The 18946-nt window shown below is 49.2% G+C and overlaps 5 protein-coding genes across 5 annotated transcripts; 1 reads left to right on the top strand and 4 right to left on the bottom strand.

Moving 5' to 3' along the window:
* Positions 1 to 55: 55 nt before the first annotated feature.
* On the bottom strand, positions 56 to 951 carry LDX57_006994 (uncharacterized protein; the record flags this gene model as incomplete). The annotated part of the gene is made up of 2 exons (XM_046088715.1): positions 56 to 302; positions 356 to 951. 2 exons carry the CDS (start codon positions 949 to 951, stop codon positions 56 to 58), a joined length of 843 nt encoding a protein of 280 aa, XP_045944685.1.
* A 208-nt stretch (positions 952 to 1159) lies between these two features.
* LDX57_006993 (uncharacterized protein) lies at positions 1160 to 1905 on the bottom strand (the record flags this gene model as incomplete). Its single annotated transcript, XM_046088714.1, has 2 exons — positions 1160 to 1398; positions 1458 to 1905. 2 exons carry the CDS (start codon positions 1903 to 1905, stop codon positions 1160 to 1162), a joined length of 687 nt encoding a protein of 228 aa, XP_045944684.1.
* A 3525-nt stretch (positions 1906 to 5430) lies between these two features.
* On the top strand, positions 5431 to 9761 carry LDX57_006992 (uncharacterized protein). Its single transcript, XM_046088713.1, has 2 exons — positions 5431 to 8671; positions 8729 to 9761. Exon 2 carries the CDS (start codon positions 8897 to 8899, stop codon positions 9566 to 9568), a length of 672 nt encoding a protein of 223 aa, XP_045944683.1. The 5' UTR covers positions 5431 to 8671; positions 8729 to 8896; the 3' UTR covers positions 9569 to 9761.
* A 2960-nt stretch (positions 9762 to 12721) lies between these two features.
* LDX57_006991 (uncharacterized protein) lies at positions 12722 to 14371 on the bottom strand (the record flags this gene model as incomplete). Its single annotated transcript, XM_046088712.1, has 4 exons — positions 13840 to 14371; positions 13300 to 13781; positions 13166 to 13239; positions 12722 to 13113 (listed from the first exon to the last, which is right to left on the bottom strand). The coding sequence occupies exons 2-4, from the start codon at positions 13779 to 13781 to the stop codon at positions 12722 to 12724; spliced, it is 948 nt and encodes a 315-aa protein (XP_045944682.1). The 5' UTR covers positions 13840 to 14371.
* A 1573-nt stretch (positions 14372 to 15944) lies between these two features.
* On the bottom strand, positions 15945 to 18564 carry LDX57_006990 (uncharacterized protein; the record flags this gene model as incomplete). Its single annotated transcript, XM_046088711.1, has 7 exons — positions 15945 to 16438; positions 16498 to 16701; positions 16760 to 16972; positions 17043 to 17301; positions 17363 to 17439; positions 17526 to 18022; positions 18074 to 18564. The coding sequence occupies 7 exons, from the start codon at positions 18562 to 18564 to the stop codon at positions 15945 to 15947; spliced, it is 2235 nt and encodes a 744-aa protein (XP_045944681.1).
* Between the last annotated feature and the right edge of the window lie 382 nt (positions 18565 to 18946).

Here is an 18946-nt window from a genome sequence, read left to right as displayed (position 1 = left end):
CCACCCGAATAGACTGGACAGGCATGACAAAACAGGGCAAATATTCTAGATATCGTTAGTATTGAAGCAGGAGATACGATGGAGCGATGGACAAACATACCCCTTTATTACGTTTTCGAATATTGTTCAACCTTTCGTATAGCTTTTCCGTCTTATCTCGATATCCGGAGGTCAACGCAGCGATGAAACAACACCAGAGGGGGTATGCTGCTGTATATAACGGTCCTTCGATTGGAAGGCGCATGATTATGTCGAAAAGCTTGGTTTGGATACTGATGACTTGAGAATGCAATGGTGTGGCACTAACACATCGTTAATCAAAAGCTCAGAAGCTTAAAATGGGGAGAGAACGTACCCAAGAACACGACAAAGAAGGTACAAGCGCGCAGCCAATTGATACGCCTGTGCCGTTTGCAGAGCCACCTCAAGTGACTCCCCTGGTGTCTGAAAGCACCACTGGTTCATCATGACGATCTCATCATCGAGAGCCTCTGCCGCCGTGATTCGCTCCTCCTCTGGCATCGGTAGGGTGGCGAGCGTTGTGATACGGGAGATCATGCTGAGCATGCGCCGCGACATTCCCAGAAGACCGCAGACTCGCTGCGACTCGCGTGGCGGACATTGTAACAACCAGTCCGAGGAACCGAAGTGGCGACTTTGAATCTGTGAGGTTGTTTGAGCAGTCAACGCCAGCGTTAATTGGTATGTCATGAATAGAGCTGGTTCTGACGTCGGATCGAAGCCATTTCCAGCTCCCTGAAACCCCCCTAGCATCTGTACGTGCCATGACCAGCACATGTCGGTTTCGCTCTCATTAATGACTCCGTGGTGAACTAGCAACATCCCAGCTGCCAAACAGCTCTCGATGGTTGCATTTCCCTCGCTCAGGTCGCGTTGCAGCGCCTGCGCCGCTAGCACCATGTAGTTGTGGTTCATATATCCGTATTTCATTGCGTCTGATAGTGCGTAGTCTCGCATATAGGAAGCACTGACACTGAAAAGCGCATTGCGTGTACTTTCGGAATGTAGTGCGATAGGGAGAAGGGCTAGGTAGGCGTTTTCTTCGGCAAATAACGTTTGACCAGGCGCAAACATATTAATATCTGATGCCGATGAATGTCAGCCCTTAGCCCTCTCGCGCCTGTGTCGTCTATGTGGATTACTCACAAAAGTCTAGAAGATCTCGTTCCATTTCGTTGCTCCATAACCCGCGGTAGTTTATTGTCGCGGGTCTAAGTTTAATCAACCCATTGTACGACAGCAGGGGATCCCACGACAACGGTTCTGACGAAGTGCTCGCCGTGTCAGAGATCACCGAGCCACAACCAGCAGAGTAAGGGCGTTCGATTTCGGATGCAGCGGACGAAGCATCAGACTGAGGAGTTTCGAGCGAAAAGCCTATGCACGAAACCATGTTAGCCATGTACTCCACTAACCAGGTTGACAAGAAGACCTACCAACGAGGCTCGCGCGTAGGTCCATGCAGGCTTTCTCCTTGTGCAAACGGACCCGCTCCAAACGTTGCAACACCAATTGAGTCGAGGAAGGATCATAGATCAGAGCGTGGTACCGAGGTTGATTGTGGAGCTCGGCCCGCAAACACTCCAACTGTTCGCTGTTCATATCCACCACCCGCCAGAGCAGTTGGCCCAGGATTTCTAGTAGTGCAACTCCGGGCCCATCTTCCACCATCCAGTGTCGAATCACCGCAATACCCCGGCGTCCGTTCTTCTGCTTGCCTTGAGACGGTGGTTCGACCACCGCGGACAGTAGCCGGTCAACGTATGTGAAGTCTAACGATTGCGACCCAGATGCGGGTCTGGCAAGATATCCTAGGGCGTCGATGGCTGCACCAAGAGCCCGTTGAACCTTGTCTGGGCGGGCAGCATCTGTTTTTCGACTCATACTGTGGTGATGTCCTTGTGCGTCACTGTTGAGGAGTGATATGGGGTAAGAGAAAAAAGACAAAATGGTCGAAAATCTAACGTGCGATTCACCAATGTTTAAATATGATGACGGGGCTCGATCACCCCCCCCCCCTGCTGGCGTAGAGGCTGGTCGTCAAAGATAAAAATAAAAATAAAAGAACATATGCAAGGCTACATCGGGGGACCCTAGTATGACCATGCAGGAACTAGATGGCTTAGGACGCTAGAAGCCATAAAGAAGGAAGTATCATCCTATCGAGCCGTCAGTGAGCACGCCGGCTGTATGACGGATTGGCAAATCCACGTGTGAGATGCACGCCCGATGCTACTAGAGGAAGGTGAGTTGCTGCGCGATCGGGGAGAACATGGGCTAAAGCGTCATCCTATGCACCTCTTCATCATGGCTGCAGTTACTATTCAGGGATTTGTCAATCAATCCGAGTCGATCACGGAACCTCAGTGGTGGAATAGACCCTAGTATCAGGCCCGCTGCCACGAGGGATTCGCTTTTATGCATGCTCCTCAAGCTAAGCAGGGAACAGACAGAATAGGCGAAGCAAACGGGCAGTTGGGACGTCCTGAAACATAGTTTGGCCCCCTCCTGCCATCGGCAATCCGAAGCAGACATGAAACCAACCCCCTCCTCTACCATCTGGCAGCAGGTCGCTTACTGCATACGATGTACCCACGGAGACACCTTCTGTTTGGCGGACGAGACGCTACTAGCAGCAGTCATGGCCCAGGATTGTTTTTGAGGTCCCCTAGTACCCACGATGTTCATGATTCATGACGGACAGGTTGACAATCGAATCTTTTTTTGGCCCCTCCCTTGCTGAACTGTTCTTTGTTCTTTTCATCATGACTTCTCTTCCCTTTCCGTGCGTCAGACTTGAAACGCAGCAGCAATGCGTATCTTGCCGAAAATAGGGAGGTGGGCAGACGGCGCCGTCAAGGGGGAGGATTAGCGTCTTTAGCTTCGCTAGCCCTATCGCCCCCAACCACCCGTTGTCCTGAACCGGCTCCACTGACTCCATATTGGCGCTTTGGAGCGCATCTCATTTGACAGCTCTATATTGCGCGTATGGAACCTGCAGACGCAGATGACCATGCCACTTTCTTTTCTGGGGGCCGAATCTCAGTTTCCTATTGGAGACGAGGCCGTCATGTATTAGTCCCTTCGTGGTCTGCGCGAGTCCCGGATTGATAGATAGTGCTGATGTGATGTGGAATAATGATTAATGGTTCTTGGTCTTACTGTTCCTAGTTCCTGTCAACCTGTTCACTAATCCACGTTTCGAGGGTTCACGCGATAATGTCATAGGCGTTGTCCCGTTCAGCCGTACGAACTAGGCGAAAAACTCGAATCAGCCACACAATAGATAAAGTATCATCGGCTTAGCTTAGATGGCTTTTTATTTACAGAAACGAATCAGAGGAATTTCTTGAAAAGAAAATCAAGACAGGAGAGTTGCGCTCGCACGTCCATCTGATATCAGCTGCATGTTGCCACAGTCCTAAGGCAAACACCGGCAGACGGCGTTTGGACTTGTCGATATACTGATATTGCTATCCAAGACATTCAGGCCTCCAGGTCCTCTACTCTCCATCATAGAGAAGGGGTTGGTACCGATTCTCCTAGGTCCGAGGTTGCGGCGTCTCCGGTCACACATACCAGGTGAAACAATATCGCGTCAACGCATTCCTTCTTCCAAATCCTTCCTGTCAATCTTCAAATTCATTGTAACGTAGTGTCAAGGAGATATGAAACGGGGATCCCAGATCGTCGAATTTCAGCATGTAGGTGGGTGTCAGTGACAAGGATTTAGAGACCGACGGGGGTCTCGACAGCGATGGTATTCCGGGAGAAGCTCCCTCAAACCAGGCTGTGCTAACTGCTGTACCTTAATTTTGTCTGGGGCTGTGTGTAGCTTTGATCGCCCAGGCTGGTGCTAAGGGGAATGTTGCAAGGGGAAAGCCTGCAGCTGGCAGGAGCTGGCGCGCAAAGCCCATTACAGCTAACAAATATACGAGCGTTGCCATATGGCTATTAGGCTGACTCGTTCCTCAGTGTCGCTACGACAATCCATGAAGAAAATCCGGTGGGGGACAAAATGTGGGCGCCGCTTGCTGACTTGGTTCTGTCTTGACCGACTTGCTGATCGATCGCCTGTCGAAGAAGAATCCTTCCTGTTTCATCATGTTCTAGTGCGTTCCACGCATTGACTGGCGCATTCCATCTATCTGGAGATCAGCTATTCTTCGACTTCACCGGACGTAGCGGAGTCCGTTCTGACTCCTGACGTGATAGCGGCACTGTGCCGCTAGCAGGACGTTATTCCCAGTCCCACCCAGCTGAAGGCCAAGAAACGGTCATTTTCCGAGCAGATCGACCTGTCCGTCTCCTTGGGAAAGACCCCAGGGAACTTGGCCTTTCCAGCTGCCAGATTTATCGGGCGCTCCATGCTTCCTTGTTTGGCGTTCTTGGAAAGGCCGGCCATGCCAACTATTGCTGCCAAGATTGTCACCGGGGGTGCAGCTAATTGGTGGAATTTCACGAATCTCGACCAACGAAGCAGTGGTGTCATGTGGAATAATAGTTCTTTTATACCTCATTTTACCTAGTACCTGGTCCACAAGTCCTCAACTGAGCTCAACGGCCGTTATTTTTTGGTTCTTGCAGGCTTTGAGTGGGCCCAGAAGCAGAACACGCTACCTTTCAACTCACACTCTCCAGTGTGACAAAGGAATCACGAAGATGATAGAGCTCTGGTTGTAGAGAGGTCCGAGTTCCGAACATGAGCGTCCAAGGAAGCCAGGTGCCGTTAGAAGCACTCTCGGTTGTAACAAGGCATTTTCAGTTCGAGGTGATAGGAGCCGCTGCGCGATTTGACATTGTGGCTAGCGCCGAGCTGTGGGCCTGAGACATGGATTAAACCGCGTGCAACAATACATACTCCGTAGTGCAATTTTATTGTGATCGCATGATTAGTGAGGCTTAAGACTGCGACCGTGTTTGACTGTCATGTCGTTCTGAAGGGCTCTGCATATAACAAAATTATGTTTCGCCGAATTAGCACCGGAAGCAAGCCGATATCTATGAGACATATTGGCATGTAGCCAGAAAGTTTCATGCCATCAAAGCGTCCTCAAAGCCCTGCAGGGATACGTGGGAAATGCTCTGGACTCTAATCTAACAACCCAGGTCTCAGGGACTGATAGAAACAAATATGAGTGTATAGCAAATGATAGCTACTGAAATTCTAATCAAAGTCGGTGCTGGGGTCTTTTGCCTCCCTGAAGCATGTCTCGTTGCCTCCGTACGCGCCAAAAAGTCAGCATGAGTCCAAGAAAAGAATGTAAGCATTCTCTCTCGCCTACCAACATGGCGGTGTTATCTTTACTATGAAAGGAAAGCGCAAGACGCAATCCAAAGCCTTGTTCTCTCGAGCTCTAATAACTCACTATGCATGTAAGATTCCCTCTATTGAAAGAAAAGCCATATGAAGAAGAGATGACAAGCAGATAGATGAGATATGAGAGAAAGGAAAGAATTATGCTGCCAAAACTGGAAAGAAGTCAAGTAATTCTGAAGAGAAATCAGTCTTCACAGCACATCAATAGTAGAATTTTGCTTCACTGAGAAGGATTGACAATATTCAGCGAAGTGGCCAAACTGAATAGCAAGTGACCTGACAACCTCTTATCGTCAATTTTTTCGTGTGGAGCTTTGTGCCACTCCGAGTCTCTCTAAGCCTTTCAAAATACCTTTTTTGTTCTTGCCATGTACATTCAGCCTGGGTTTTGAAACTCTCCACATGGATGTACTGTTGCGAAGTGAACAAGGAAGGGCCGAAATGCCTTGGTGGTCTACTTTGCCTCGTTGACAAAAGTCCAACATAACCAGCTTGAAACAAAGAACACACTTTTGGTCTCATACATGCATGTAGCACTGGGAATGTCAACCATTTGATTTCGGTATATGGTTGGGCGTAGGCTGGGAAGGATGCATCATTATCGACGTGCTATCTCCTTCATAGTCTATCAAACCAAATGGAGGCACTCCTTGATTGGTCTGTTTAATATGCTTGTGGCAGCCCATGAGGCCGATAGGATACTTGGTTGGCTGTCTCATAATCCCCTTCGGAACCAAGAGAAAAGGTATCTATTTCAAGCAAATTGCGATTTCATCCGATCTCGGTGATGGTTGATTTACGAATTGTCCAAGAAATTTTCGAGGGCACTCAGTCCGTCTACACCGCCTGTGCAAATAGAAGCTTCAGTTTTGGATCACATCGTACTGTTTGTGGAATATCTCAGTATCATACCAAGGGACTTCGGCTCAAGCATAGGCTGGCCATTTGAATGTCACTGATCATTACTGTCCTGCCATAGTCAGTAATCTCTAGCGTTCAAGAATGCTACGTTATCTCTGGTGCTCTTGACATCATGCTTGAGCATCCAAGTACCGCAGTCATCACAATGGGTAGTCACAGTAAAGTACCGAATGATGTCGAAAGCATCTCAGACTAACTCCCATGAAGGGTTCCAGACCCATAGGGCAGAGTGAACTTTTAGCTCCATCTTCCGAGTTGTAGAGCGACAATGGAAAAATCCATTCCTCCCCAACTGTGCATCTCTGCGTGTGGCCTTCTCTGAGTGTTGCTAATCACTTTGTCCCGCGGTAGTTTGGAAATCCAGGGTTTTTAGCTACCTGACTCGGATCAGCCTTGCGTACTCCACAGTCCTTTGCAGTGCAGCAGCACCGTATATGTCTGAATAATATTGGACATACGGTACCAGCAGCAAAAGGTGCTGCTGACGATCAGAGCAATGGTCGGGTCGCTATTCTTGTTAGAAAAAGAGCAGCCTTCAATAGAGACTGTGCTCCAGTCCGTAGTCAACTCGTATAGGGATACTCTCCTGTGCGCTGCTCCCACTCGATAGCTTTTTTTCAGTGGCCTGTGCCATCCATGGATGACCAGACTCTTTTGGTTATATAGCCCCCTTTGCTTTCTGCTGGACGAATATTGAATAAAGCCTGACTTACTTCTTTGGCCACTAATGAAATTAGGCGAGGCATACCAATGCAAGAACTGAAAGTTCTGTCCCGGTCAAAATGTAACCCTATCTCTCCCAGAGGCTGCCCGCGACGCCTCCTGCCAAGATTCAGATGAACCTCGGCGGGTAAAGAAACGGCGCCTTCATCTTCATCCAAAGCTTTGCCGAAAGGGATATACCAAGCACAGCACCGATCTCCGCTGCCGACAAAAGCCGACAATGGGGTATATGGATGTTAGCCGGGTTGTTTGATTTGTGGAGGCTATGCACCAGCACTAACCGAAGCACGTTTCGAATTCACATCACCCATAATTCCAGGAAATATCATTGTGGCTCAAAAGAGAACAGAATCCATGCAAGGCGCTTTTGCCAATGTTGAGTGCTTTGGGAATCGTTCCTTTCAGTCGCCATTGGATGATCGCAGACGTATACCATTTGGTAGGTATTCCGACTCAATGTATGCCAGTTGAAAGGCTATGAGTGGGCGTTGGTATGTTTCATCTGCCACTCTATGCGGACGGTTGGATTTGGGCTATCAGAGCAGTAGTTCAATTTCCTTTCCAGGTTGTTTCTGACTTGCAGGGTGCCTAGAGCAGCTAATATCCGCCATCTTCCAGCAAAAAATCCACGTGATTATGATCGCATGTCTTGTTGGTTGAAATGGGAAGTGTGACCAGTGCAGAAAACAGCTTCTGAGAAGCTCTTTTCCAACGGCAGCGTGAAGCTCATAAGTGTCGAAAGAGCCCAGCTACAACAGCAGTTGTAATGAGAAATGTTTCAACCTCCATACGGTAAGCCTTTTCCGTTGTGTTGCTACCCCTGTTACATGGTTGTCGATAACGTCATTCGCGCTTTGCATGACAAGAATGAGCAGCCATACGCTGGGGTCAATAGAAAGACCATAATCACGGATGCAATGCTGGGGCCAGTAGCAAGCTGTGTGGGTGGTGACGTGTAGAACAGAGAAAGGAACGCATGTGCATTGGGGTGTTTCATAATATAAGACGTTGCATATCATGGCAACCACAGCCACGAAAGGGCAGCATAAGATAGTCAGATTGCTCGCGCCACCCAATGAGATCACAAATTTAACCTCGTTATCCAGCGCACCGACCCTAAGTGTCAGGGTTGTTCAGAATGGGGCCAATAGGGCAAGCCCAAGGCAGTTAGCCCCCAGAATACACAGGGCTGACCAGCTCAGCCATCACACCGGGCACCACCCGGTGCCCCTAAGTTAACCGCCGAATGTTTTGGCAGAAGCAACTATATGAAACGAACACTGGATGCCTTTAAAAGCCAAAGGATTCTGGTGTGGGGGAAAAGTATCACCCATCTGGACAAATCGTCCGAGCTCCTAATCACTGTCAAAATCATCATCAACATGGCTGTCCTGACTACGCCGCCACCGGTAACATCAGTAGGTTTGTACTCCCTTTTCCAGCTCCTGTCATCAATAAATCGAAGTTGACCAGGCTGGGCAGATTGGACCAATTTGGACTTAGTTGTAGTGGAAGGTGATAAACAACCTCATCCTTGCCACAGGCCAATTTCATGCTTACATCATTTACAAGTCAATGGTCATATCGAGTCCCGCTACAATGCTGAGACCGACGAGTGGTCAATTCCGGAATTTGTCCATGGTCACGATTCACGGGTTAATGGGCTCGAGCCGTTGTTGAGCTATGGTCAGTGAAGCACGGATGACAGGTAGATTAATTTTCTGCTAACCATGTTCGTAACAGGTCAGCAAGCCTATGAAGGCATCAAAGGTAGAGACCGGCCGGCGACTGGTATAAGGAAGCCTATTGTTAATCAATATTGTGTCGACAGCCTGTCGGGATCCTCAAGGCGCAATCCGAGTATTTCGCCCGGACTTTCATGCCGATCGGTTTCAGCACACATGTTGCGTCATGTCAGTTCCGTCCATGTCGCAAGGTCATTTCACTCGTTGTGTCGAACTAGCTGTCTCTCGTAATGCCGAATACGTTCCCCCGCATGACAGCGACGCGATGCTGTATATCAGACCCACCGTTTTCGGATCTGGAAGTCATAACAGCAGCAGCAGGTCATCTCACTTCCTGTTAAGTGTGGCGGTTTGCCCCGGAAGAGATTGTCATCTCACTCGGCCATTAGATGCCTTGGTCATGGACGACCTCAAAGGAGCCACAGCTGACAGCGCCACCCCGGTCAATGGTGACGAGCAAGTACGAACGAAGAAATATGGCCTCGCGCTTCATGTAGATGCTCGGACGCACACAGAGATTATAGGATTCTCACGCGCATCATTTATTGGCTTCATGGGCGGAGGCGAGGACGGGGGCATTCGTGTCATTCTCCCGGAACAATGCAATACTCTGGACAGTGCTACTAGCGATAGCTGTATCGCCCTAGCACGGTCGCTAGGTTGGGTTGTAGAGAAGCGCGGAGTAAGTCTTCTCTCTCGTCAGGACAGAGGCTCATGGGCTGACACGGGGCCGTACATAGATCCACGTCGCGTCCTTGTCGGAATTCAGCGAAGTCGTTGCAGTCGGAGCCACTGCCGACCTGACTCCCGTCAAGTCGATCACTCATCTTCACGATAACAGTCGAGTTCAGGTCACGTATGACGCGACTGCCGAAGGTAAGCCAGGGCCGGTCGCGACGGAGTTGTGTCAACGTCTCAAGGACATCAAGAAGGGAAGAGCGCCGGATGACTTTGGATGGTGTTACAAGGTGCAGCTATTGTAGGCTGTGCTGTCTGACCGATGACTTTCTTCTATTGTATTAATAGATCCTCCGGCTTTCTGCGGTATAGCCTCCTCAATGTCGATTGTGTTTGTTTTGTTTTATTTTTAGAACAAACACCGCTATGCAATGACTCAGCTGGCCGCAGATGTGACGTCACGCGTACATGGGGGGTGGTAACTATGTGCCTCGACCCGGACATGCTGCTGGTTCTGCTGGCTCTGCTAACTCAAGATGGATTTGCAGGCCAGCTTCACCGTATACTTAAGTTGAACTCTAATTTAAAAACTGTATGAGATGATACCTTCGTGGAGAAGATTAGGTTACGTCTTAAATATCATACACTGTATATATCCGGTAAACATGATAATATATATTGCGTAGTTTGACAGCCTCTGTCGCAATCTTATCAGCAATCCATGGACTTCCAACCGAAGGATGAAAACTGGTCGATCTGAAAGTGTACTGTGTTGGCATGTCAGGTACTGCGAGGACCGACCATCGCCCACCATGGAGGTAGATGACCTTCCGACATTCTCATACCCCCCTGGTGTTTCATTTTTCCGCAGACAATATTTCAACCGCTGTATCCAACAAGCCACATACAAACCTTGTTTGGTTTACTACTATGTCATGGCGGAGGGGGAGCAAAGTCGTGCTCCCTTCACAGTCTGGAGTGAGCATACATGTATGATTATAGACTGACACAGTCATAATTTACAGTCCGTAGCCAGCAAGATTCCAGCATTGAGAAGAACCTGCAAGACTGCCCACGCAGCATCTACGATTAAACTCGCCACAATTGAGATGGAACTCCAATGTTTGTGATGATAATGAGAGAGAGCCAGCTTAGCTTGATACAAAAAGAACGTATATTGTACCTTGCGGAAGTGGCAGGCTCAGGTCAACGACCTGCCGTTACATTCCATAGCCGAAATGTATAAAGATTTTCGGCCCATTCCCCGCTTCCTTCGGTTTTTCTAGTTTCTGTAGACGGACCGACTAGGTCGATTCCCACGGAGTCAACTTACTCCGTTGTCTCCCGCCGTCGACAAGATTGTTTCAGGAGTTATTTAGCAGCGAACGATGAAAGCTGAAGATTTCGAGACATGTGATCGGCCAAGCCCTGTCCTTCTCGAACACGCACTAGAACATCCTTCTCCCGAAGCAGTAGGGACGAACAATGCCTGTAGTCCCTAACCACAAGAGGACAATGCACATCGACTATGACAATGACCTGGACTTTTAGCTAGTAGTCCGAAGGTCCAGAGTTTAGCCCCCACACGGCGATGACGATCGCTCACCGCGAGAGGTCAACTGTTGGGTGGTACGGGTTGCTGCGAGGAACTTGATTCCGCGCGATGTGGCATGACCCACTGTTCGTTTATTTCTCTCTCTCTGTCTTGTTTCTTACACCGTACGGTGTACAGTCCATAAACCAATTTTGCGTGGTGGAGGAATGATGTGAGGGCGGGAAAACAGCGAACGTGATATGCATGTCAGATTGACGAAGCCGCGGGGTTCGGCGTAACGAATTCATCCATAAACCCTACTTGCTGATTTTATGCAGCTAACAGTCGGGGCTCGGGGCAATAGGAATAACGGGTTTGTGGTAAGCCAGAAGTGACGGGAAGTTTTAGTCGTTCTTGAGCCGTGTTGTATAGTTACTCATGAATTACTGGATGGAGAACGATAACAAGCGCAGCAAGGAAGACCGCGAATGGGGAGTGGTGGATGAGCGTTCCTGGACTGATATGAATGTCTACGGTGTAGAGCATATTCTGTTTTTGATCGTCCAGCCGAGAAGTTCGCAATTGCGATCGACAAAGGATACACACTACATAGCCTTATATGCTCAGACTCCGCCGTGTAGATCAACAGTCAATGTATTCCCATAAATCAAGGCGGTATCTCCAAAGTCTATTAAAACAGCGATCTCCACCTCGGACGTTCAGTCGGCAGCCGGAGATCGATTGAATTCCGATCATGCCCAAGGACCATGGCCCGAGGCGAGATCATTGTTTCAATGGCGAAGATGAAATTCAAGAAAGAGACTTTGGACTGCCGATCATGTGTGTCTACGCTACGCTCTACACGCTCATGACGCACAGCAGTTGATCAATCCTGTTCCGGAATCTCCGGGGACTAAGACTTGCCGGCCAAGACAACGAATACCATCGTTTTCGCTGATTGGCGATAAGCCTGCAGGGTAAGGATACAATTCGTAGGAATCTGGCGTACCTTGCCACAAAATTGTTCCGGGAGGCACTGCCCTACAACAAATGGCAATGCCGTGTCCTTTGAACAGAGTCGTTTCAGATTGTATGAGCGGGTCGAACCGCATTGATACCACGTTTAACACCCCAATGTATGAGTATCCGGAGTAAAAAGTCCGACTCATTTGACACGTGGTATACATGTCTTGCTAGGTCCTTGAGAACCAATAAGCTAAAGCTACACCATAGTGGAGACGCGTCGGTCGTCACATCTTGCCGATGTGCGACCGAGCTCAGTGCATAGCAACAACGGAGAACGCCGCCAGAAGCATGTCTCGTAAACACTGGTCGGCCCCTGTTGGGTATGAGAACAATTGTTCTATTTTGCCGCAGCCGCCATTACAAGTCTCCACAGTGGAAGAGATTTCATTCCTACGATATGCTATCATGCCACATTGTTGGAAGCCTTAATTGTTCTAGGCTTCATAGGGAAGGACAGGCTTTAATTACGCACATGGACAGGCAAGACAAGGAAAAGAAGCGGGTCTTGGAAGCCCTGCGGTTGGGGCCAAAAGCGTGCCACGCTGCCTCTAGAAGCTCCGAGTCCAGCCAACTGTTGGATGGCGCTGCAATTTGGGGGCGTGGAAATAGATTAAGAAAGAAAGTCATTATTTCGTGACTTGTGGGTCTCTAGCTTCAATATTATAGTCTCTATATACAAAGATGTGCCGAGGCTCTTTCAGAGCCCATTCGTGGCGTCTATACAGTTTTTTGTGAGCCTCGCACTCGCCCACTCTAGGATATCGTAATATCACTCCGCACCACAATCCCCATATTGGGTGGTTGAAGGAAGTTTTCTCCAGGCAACGGCAGTTGTGGTGACGCCCTGTGAGCAGAAACCGTGCTTTCGGCGGATGTCGTAGTGAACGAGCACTTTTGCGGCCGATCCAAAGATTTGGTGTCTAGTTCCGTCTCTTCATCTCGACCCATTCGACTAAAGTATGATCGTCCGATATCTGAGTCCCCGATCCTCGATTTTGGGTGCGGTGGAAAGCTTTGGCCCATTACGGACCGGAATCCTTCGTGATGTATGCGCCGACTGAAAACGAAGATGCTGGGTAGGCACACGCTGACGACGGAGATGGCGATTTCAGAAAGTAGCCAGTAGACGGGTTGCACGAACTCCCCTGGGCATGGTTAAAACGATGTTCGTACTTTCCGTCAGTCCAGACAACTCACAAGTAAAGTCGCTCTCAAGATTCTTCCCAACCTCGATAATTGCGACTAATCGCCCGATCGATACCACGACAACCCTATCGGACACACGTTAGAACTGCTAGCGATGGATGTCGTCGCAATTGGACAAGGCTTACAAGTAACCGCAGAGAAAGACCCCGATAATCAGCAGTTTTCGGATAATCTTCATTTGCAGTCTCCAAAGTAAAGGCAGTGGGAGAACCAAGATCATGACGTTAATTATCAGACTGGGAATACCACTGCCTAGGAACAAGGTGCGAACGTCGATACATCGCCCTGGAAGAAGTCGATTCCAGACTTTCTCTGTAGGAGTGCACTGTAGCGCGACAACGACGTGCATGCCGATCATCCAGGCGATGTTCATGGCATGAACCAACCACAGGGCATATCGGAATCGCGATTGAATCTGATCGAAGACTCGAGAGTAAAACAGAAGCGCAGAGGCTCTGGCGATAGATGTGCCTGTGTCGAAAATGAAGTATTCCACCCAAAGCAGCTTCATGATCAGCGGGAAATTCTCCGGTGCCACCTGAACATGCTGCCCTACTCCTAGGTCAGCCAGTTTAAGGCCGATCCCACACATTACTACATTGATCATCTGCAAATACTTAGATCAAACTACTCTTGAAAGAACGAAGGCGTGGAATAGGGCGCACAAACCGCAGCTAGAAGAGCAGTCCAATCATCCCACCAAAATCTAACGGGTGTACTCGAAAACCCAGGTAACATCGCTCTGGACCAAAATCGTAGGATAACAGCAAATATCGGCGTAATCAGCATAACGATCAATAATGCACGGAGCGCTGGACGCTGATCATCATTGAGATTGACGCCCGTAGGCGGTAATGAGGACATGGCGTGTTGGGTGATGGAGGGAAGTGGTGAGGAAAGGAAGGCGTTGAAGAACCATCAGAGGCCAAAAGATCCTGAACGAGACTGCTTGCGGAGGATGGCTGGTTCTCATGGTATCTAAAGAATACGGCGGAACATCCCTGCGGGTCAGATTTGGGGTTCATTGAAGGAAAATCCGCAGGTGCAGGGAATCGTTCAAGGGGGCCATGAGGAATTGACGGCCCGACTGAGCTAAGCCATGAACAAAATGCGTGGAGCGTAATGGATAACAATTAATAAGGTACGGGAATTAAAAGTATTCATTTAATAAAAATATGGGCCGAGATTACGGCCTGGTGACTGAAGGGGAGGGCTACAGATCAGGTTGTGTGTGCGTAGTGTGTGTGCAGACTGCATAGCCATCCTCGGGGAAGACCATTTCCTGTTTTCACTTGCCAGGCTGATTCGGGATAGTGTTCTTGGTATGCAGAGTTTAGTCCCGGTTAGCTTCACATCGTGCAGGTCGAAAGGCTGAGGGAGCCACCTGTTAGGTAGTTTAGGTCCATTTCCCGGCCCCAGTTCTTACCTCAGCCCACTGCGCGTCAGCGTGGCCTGGGGGCGGCGGACTGACACACACGTTGTGGTAATTGGGCTACTACTTTAGCCCATGACATGGAAGCCGATCCATGGCACCTGGGAGCAAAAAATCAACTGTTCGTGCTCATTTACCCTTCCACGAGCTGTCGGAACCAAAAAGCTGTCTGGCTGCCGATAGTAAGGTGACATTTGGTCATTTGTTATCGTATTCATCGGCCGCCAAAAAAAGCCCTAATTGAATCGAGGTTTAAGCTATCGCGAGCTAAGTTAGCTTCCCTTACGCCAATGTCTGCACGCTTTATTCAAAGTCCCTCGGCGTTCAAGAAAACACCGAAGGCTTTTCTTTCCATCGTCGTCTTGAGACTGCAATCGGCCACTTTGGCCAGTGCTTCCCCGTTTCTGCACTAAAAGTCAATCTTGACAAGGATTGACACCATGTTCAACAATGTTAACATAACGCTTGGACCTACCTGCTCGGGATCTTTTCCGTGAAGAGTGAGAGGCACACGTTACTTTTAGTGGGGTAAAAAAAAAAGAGGAAGAGAAATGAAAAAGGACCCCAACCGGGCATCGGACGAACACACCTGTCCGAGGATCATCGTAACGGGTCAAAATGATTCTAGACTGGGAGGACTGCAATGCACGTGGGAGGCCTGCCTAAACGTGGCAAAGCTTAATATGCTTGAAAGCCGAAGGGCCTTAAATCTCATGGTGGAACATGTCAATTATGCCTGACGGTCAGCTTATCTATTTACACTCCCTCTGTGTTTCAGAAAGAGGATACCATCTCCCTCGCGCTCATGCCACCATTCCCGGGTGCCTTGCGGTCTGACTCGTGTTGCTCATGCTCGAGTGGAATAGTCTCTCCGGTGAAGGCGTCCGGCGAAAATAAAATGACCACGTCCAGCCATCATGATCAGTCCCTGTTCTAATAATCAATTGCCCCTAATTTGAATTAGTCCTTCCTCTTTCGTAAGACCCAAACAGCTTCTCCGAGCCTACCAATCCGTAGCTAATAAGGGACTCCAAATTATGATTGCACTCTTGATATAACTCGCCAATCTTGAACTATAGTGTAGTCATGACGTGGAAATTCAGTTTACCAGGCACTAGGCTGATTGGTATGCGGCTCAAGATTGGACAGCGGTAATCTTTATTCATTGAATCACTCCCTCTGCTTGCTTGATAGACGGATCTGTTGTCGGGTCTTTTGGGCAGAAGATCGCGAGACTCTGACCTTCCATGTTTACTAGGAGTTTGAGGTGCAGATGCTATTTATGGCAACATGCTTACAAAGAGATTCCCTTGAAGGAACATGATTATGCTGGCTTCTTTATGAACGATCCTGAAAGCTATCGTTACGATCCCGGTTCAACTGCGCGCGTTTCAATTCCGTGCCGGCGTGGACACTGGTCATGTAGTTGCGGAATGCGCGGCTCATCTGCATCACTTGCTTGAAATGCTCCGTCACCACAATCACTGGATCGTCGTCGGAGTGTCCCTCCTCCTTGCTGGCTTCGTACTCTGCAAGGGCGACCGCCGTCTGTAATGTGTTTCGAATTTCGCGACCACTCCATTGCACCTCACTTCCTTCCTTTCGCTGGAGGATAAATCGCTTCGCCTGGGAATGAATAATAAACTTGCCTTTCATGTCGCGTTGGAGCTTGGCAAAGAATGCCTCCCAGATACGATTGCTCATATCTCCATCCAAGCTCTTGTATTCCAGAACAACGTGGACCCGGGAGAGAAACGCATCATCGATATGTCCCACCCGGTTGGTAGTGAGGAAAAGAATTCCACGAAAATATTCCATCTGTCGCAGGAACACTAACTTATAGTCAGCTGCTGGTTTCGAGTGTATCCAGTTTCTTTAATCAATTGCTCACCCGAAACTATGCCATTCCGTGCCAGATCATAATTGCTTCTTCGTTCTAGGAAAATATCCGCTTCATCTATCAGAAGAATAGCGTTCCATGTTTCGGCAAAATAGAACCATTTCATCAGCTCTCCTTCGATACTGTGCTCCTCCGTCCCAATGTCCGCAATGGTAAGCGAGAGCAAAGGTCGGCTAGTGGTCATTGCAATCCATTCTACGGAGGGTCAGTTGTCCTGAAAATCACATCTGCGGGATAAGGGCATCGGTCTTACCGACGGTATAAGTTTTCCCTACTCCCGGAGGCCCATGTAGCAGGATTATCTGACCTTCGCCCTTGTCTTGGATAAAGTCAGGTCTCCACGCTTTTTGCATGTTCTCTTGGCGATAAGCAAGGGCCTCGATCACTTCAATGTCGCCCTGTGGAAGGATAGGCTTCTGCAACTCCTCCCGCTGAATCTCCCGGAAGCACTCAACTTCAAACACACCTAGTCACTGTAAGCCCCTTTCTGCTATATGCGAGCAAGAGGGGAGTGCTGCTCATGAAAGCGGACTGACCCCATGTTTTATCTTTCAGTCCGAAAGCCGCCATAACGGGGCTTGCCAACACATAATGATCATCAGTGAGGTTTTCGAATTGATCGGGGGCAATGTTGTCAAAGCTCTCCCATTGAGATACTGTTCCTGACTCTGCAGATGGATTCTCTCCGATAAAATTCTGATCCTTGCACTCGCCATCAAAGTACCAACCGTACACGTCACCCACTTTGCCCAATGTCAGCGCGGAAGCCGGATCAATAATCACCAGACCTCTGTACTATATTTTTACTTCAGCCAAATGCCTATACTGGCCTTTCACCGACTGAAGGGGCACTTACGTATTTATCGCGCTCAAATCGAGCTTGATCTCCGGGCCTTGGGGGAACAGGACTCAAGGAGAGATTGGGGACATAGCCTTCATACATCACCTGTTTGTATTTGGAGGACACCAACCAAAGAACTTCTTCCCTCTCTCTACAAGCCTTCTTCTCTTCTCTCCACCATCGATTGCGCTCATGTATTCGAGTGGCACGGAGGCCAGCGAAGTGATTGCCTTTTCGCCCTCAAAGCGCTGGATATTGCTGTATCCGCCGTTTCTGCCCACTTTATCTTGGGTTGCCACTATATTCCAAGCATATAACTCCCAGGCAGGCCTTCCTTTGTTGTCCCCATCCTCCATTGTTATCTCTTGCATTGATATAACGCAATGTACGATCGGCTTGCTTTTGTAGGTTTCGTAGACGAATGTGCCTGGCTTGAACAAGAGCCAGAGATTGTCGAATGTGGCGGCAGGGGTCGGCTTCTTGTATCGTCGTTCTTCCGGTGCTATGACTCGGTCGATGAAAGGGTCTAGGAATTCGAAAAGAAGCCGGATATGCTTGGACCTTACATCCTCCGGTGACTCTTCTGCTGCTTGGAGAGCCCGCAGTTCATGGCGATGATGAATCAGCACAGGGTATGGCTGGTGAATTGTAACAACATCGCCAGCCAGATTCTGTCTTCCATGCTGTCAGACTAGGAAGCTCTTTGGCAGGCGAGAAGGGACTCACCCCGGGTAGTAGGAAACAACGCTCCGAATGGCCTCTAGTAAGACTTGAGAGTAGATCTCAATTCTAGTCTTGAGAATCTCCTTCACTTCGAGTTTCCCAACGTCTTCTCCCAACTCCCATTGAGAGAAGGCTTCCATGCGCGACTTGTTTCCCCCTCCCACCACGTCTGTGACGACCTCGAACACGGTCTGCTCTTCGCCCTCCTCGTTCCCTATATTCGCTCGTCGTTTGGCTTCAAACGGGGGTGGGCGATCGCTTTTAAATGTTATAGGCAAGTCACTGGCGTTCTCAAAGACTTGAACCGAGTATAAAATGCTGGCTTGTTTTAGAGAACGACCAGGACCGCTTCGCTCGCTCGCAACGTCGCCATCATCTTCTGTTTGCCCTCCCCCGGTTTCGTCCAAAAGCTCTTGGGGTATGGTGCTCTTTGGTGAATTCGCATCGCTGGCATTCGCTGGCATATGCTCTTCTTTGGCCTCTTGAGTCGACATGTTCAAAACAGGCGTCTCAAGCGCGTTGCTCCCGGCTTTGAAATCTCAGTTCCGTGTACACGGGATTCCAGTAATCAAGTAGGTAACTCACTTGCAATGATCGTTGCCATTCCGTGCGCTCCGAACAAGACTCCAGTTGATGAATCTCACAATGTCCCGTGGTGATAAGTTCGGAGGGTGCTCTAGTTCCCGGGCGTCGAACAGTGGGAAATCCACCAGAAATAAGCGCCAGGACGTCCCAGGGATTACGTGACAAAGTTCCCCTCTCAGAATCGGGAATGAGAGTGGGAAGCCACGCGCCGTATGTAGATGTTGGCACCCGATTGACCGTGAAACACTCCGTATGCATGCAGTCATCTCCCCGACGCCAATGGCTTATCGC

Source organism: Aspergillus melleus (assembly GCF_016097325.1).
Source record: "Aspergillus melleus strain CBS 546.65 chromosome Unknown contig4, whole genome shotgun sequence".
In the NCBI taxonomy this organism is placed as follows: Eukaryota; Fungi; Ascomycota; class Eurotiomycetes; order Eurotiales; family Aspergillaceae; genus Aspergillus; species Aspergillus melleus.
This window is presented reverse-complemented; position numbering and strand designations above follow the sequence as displayed.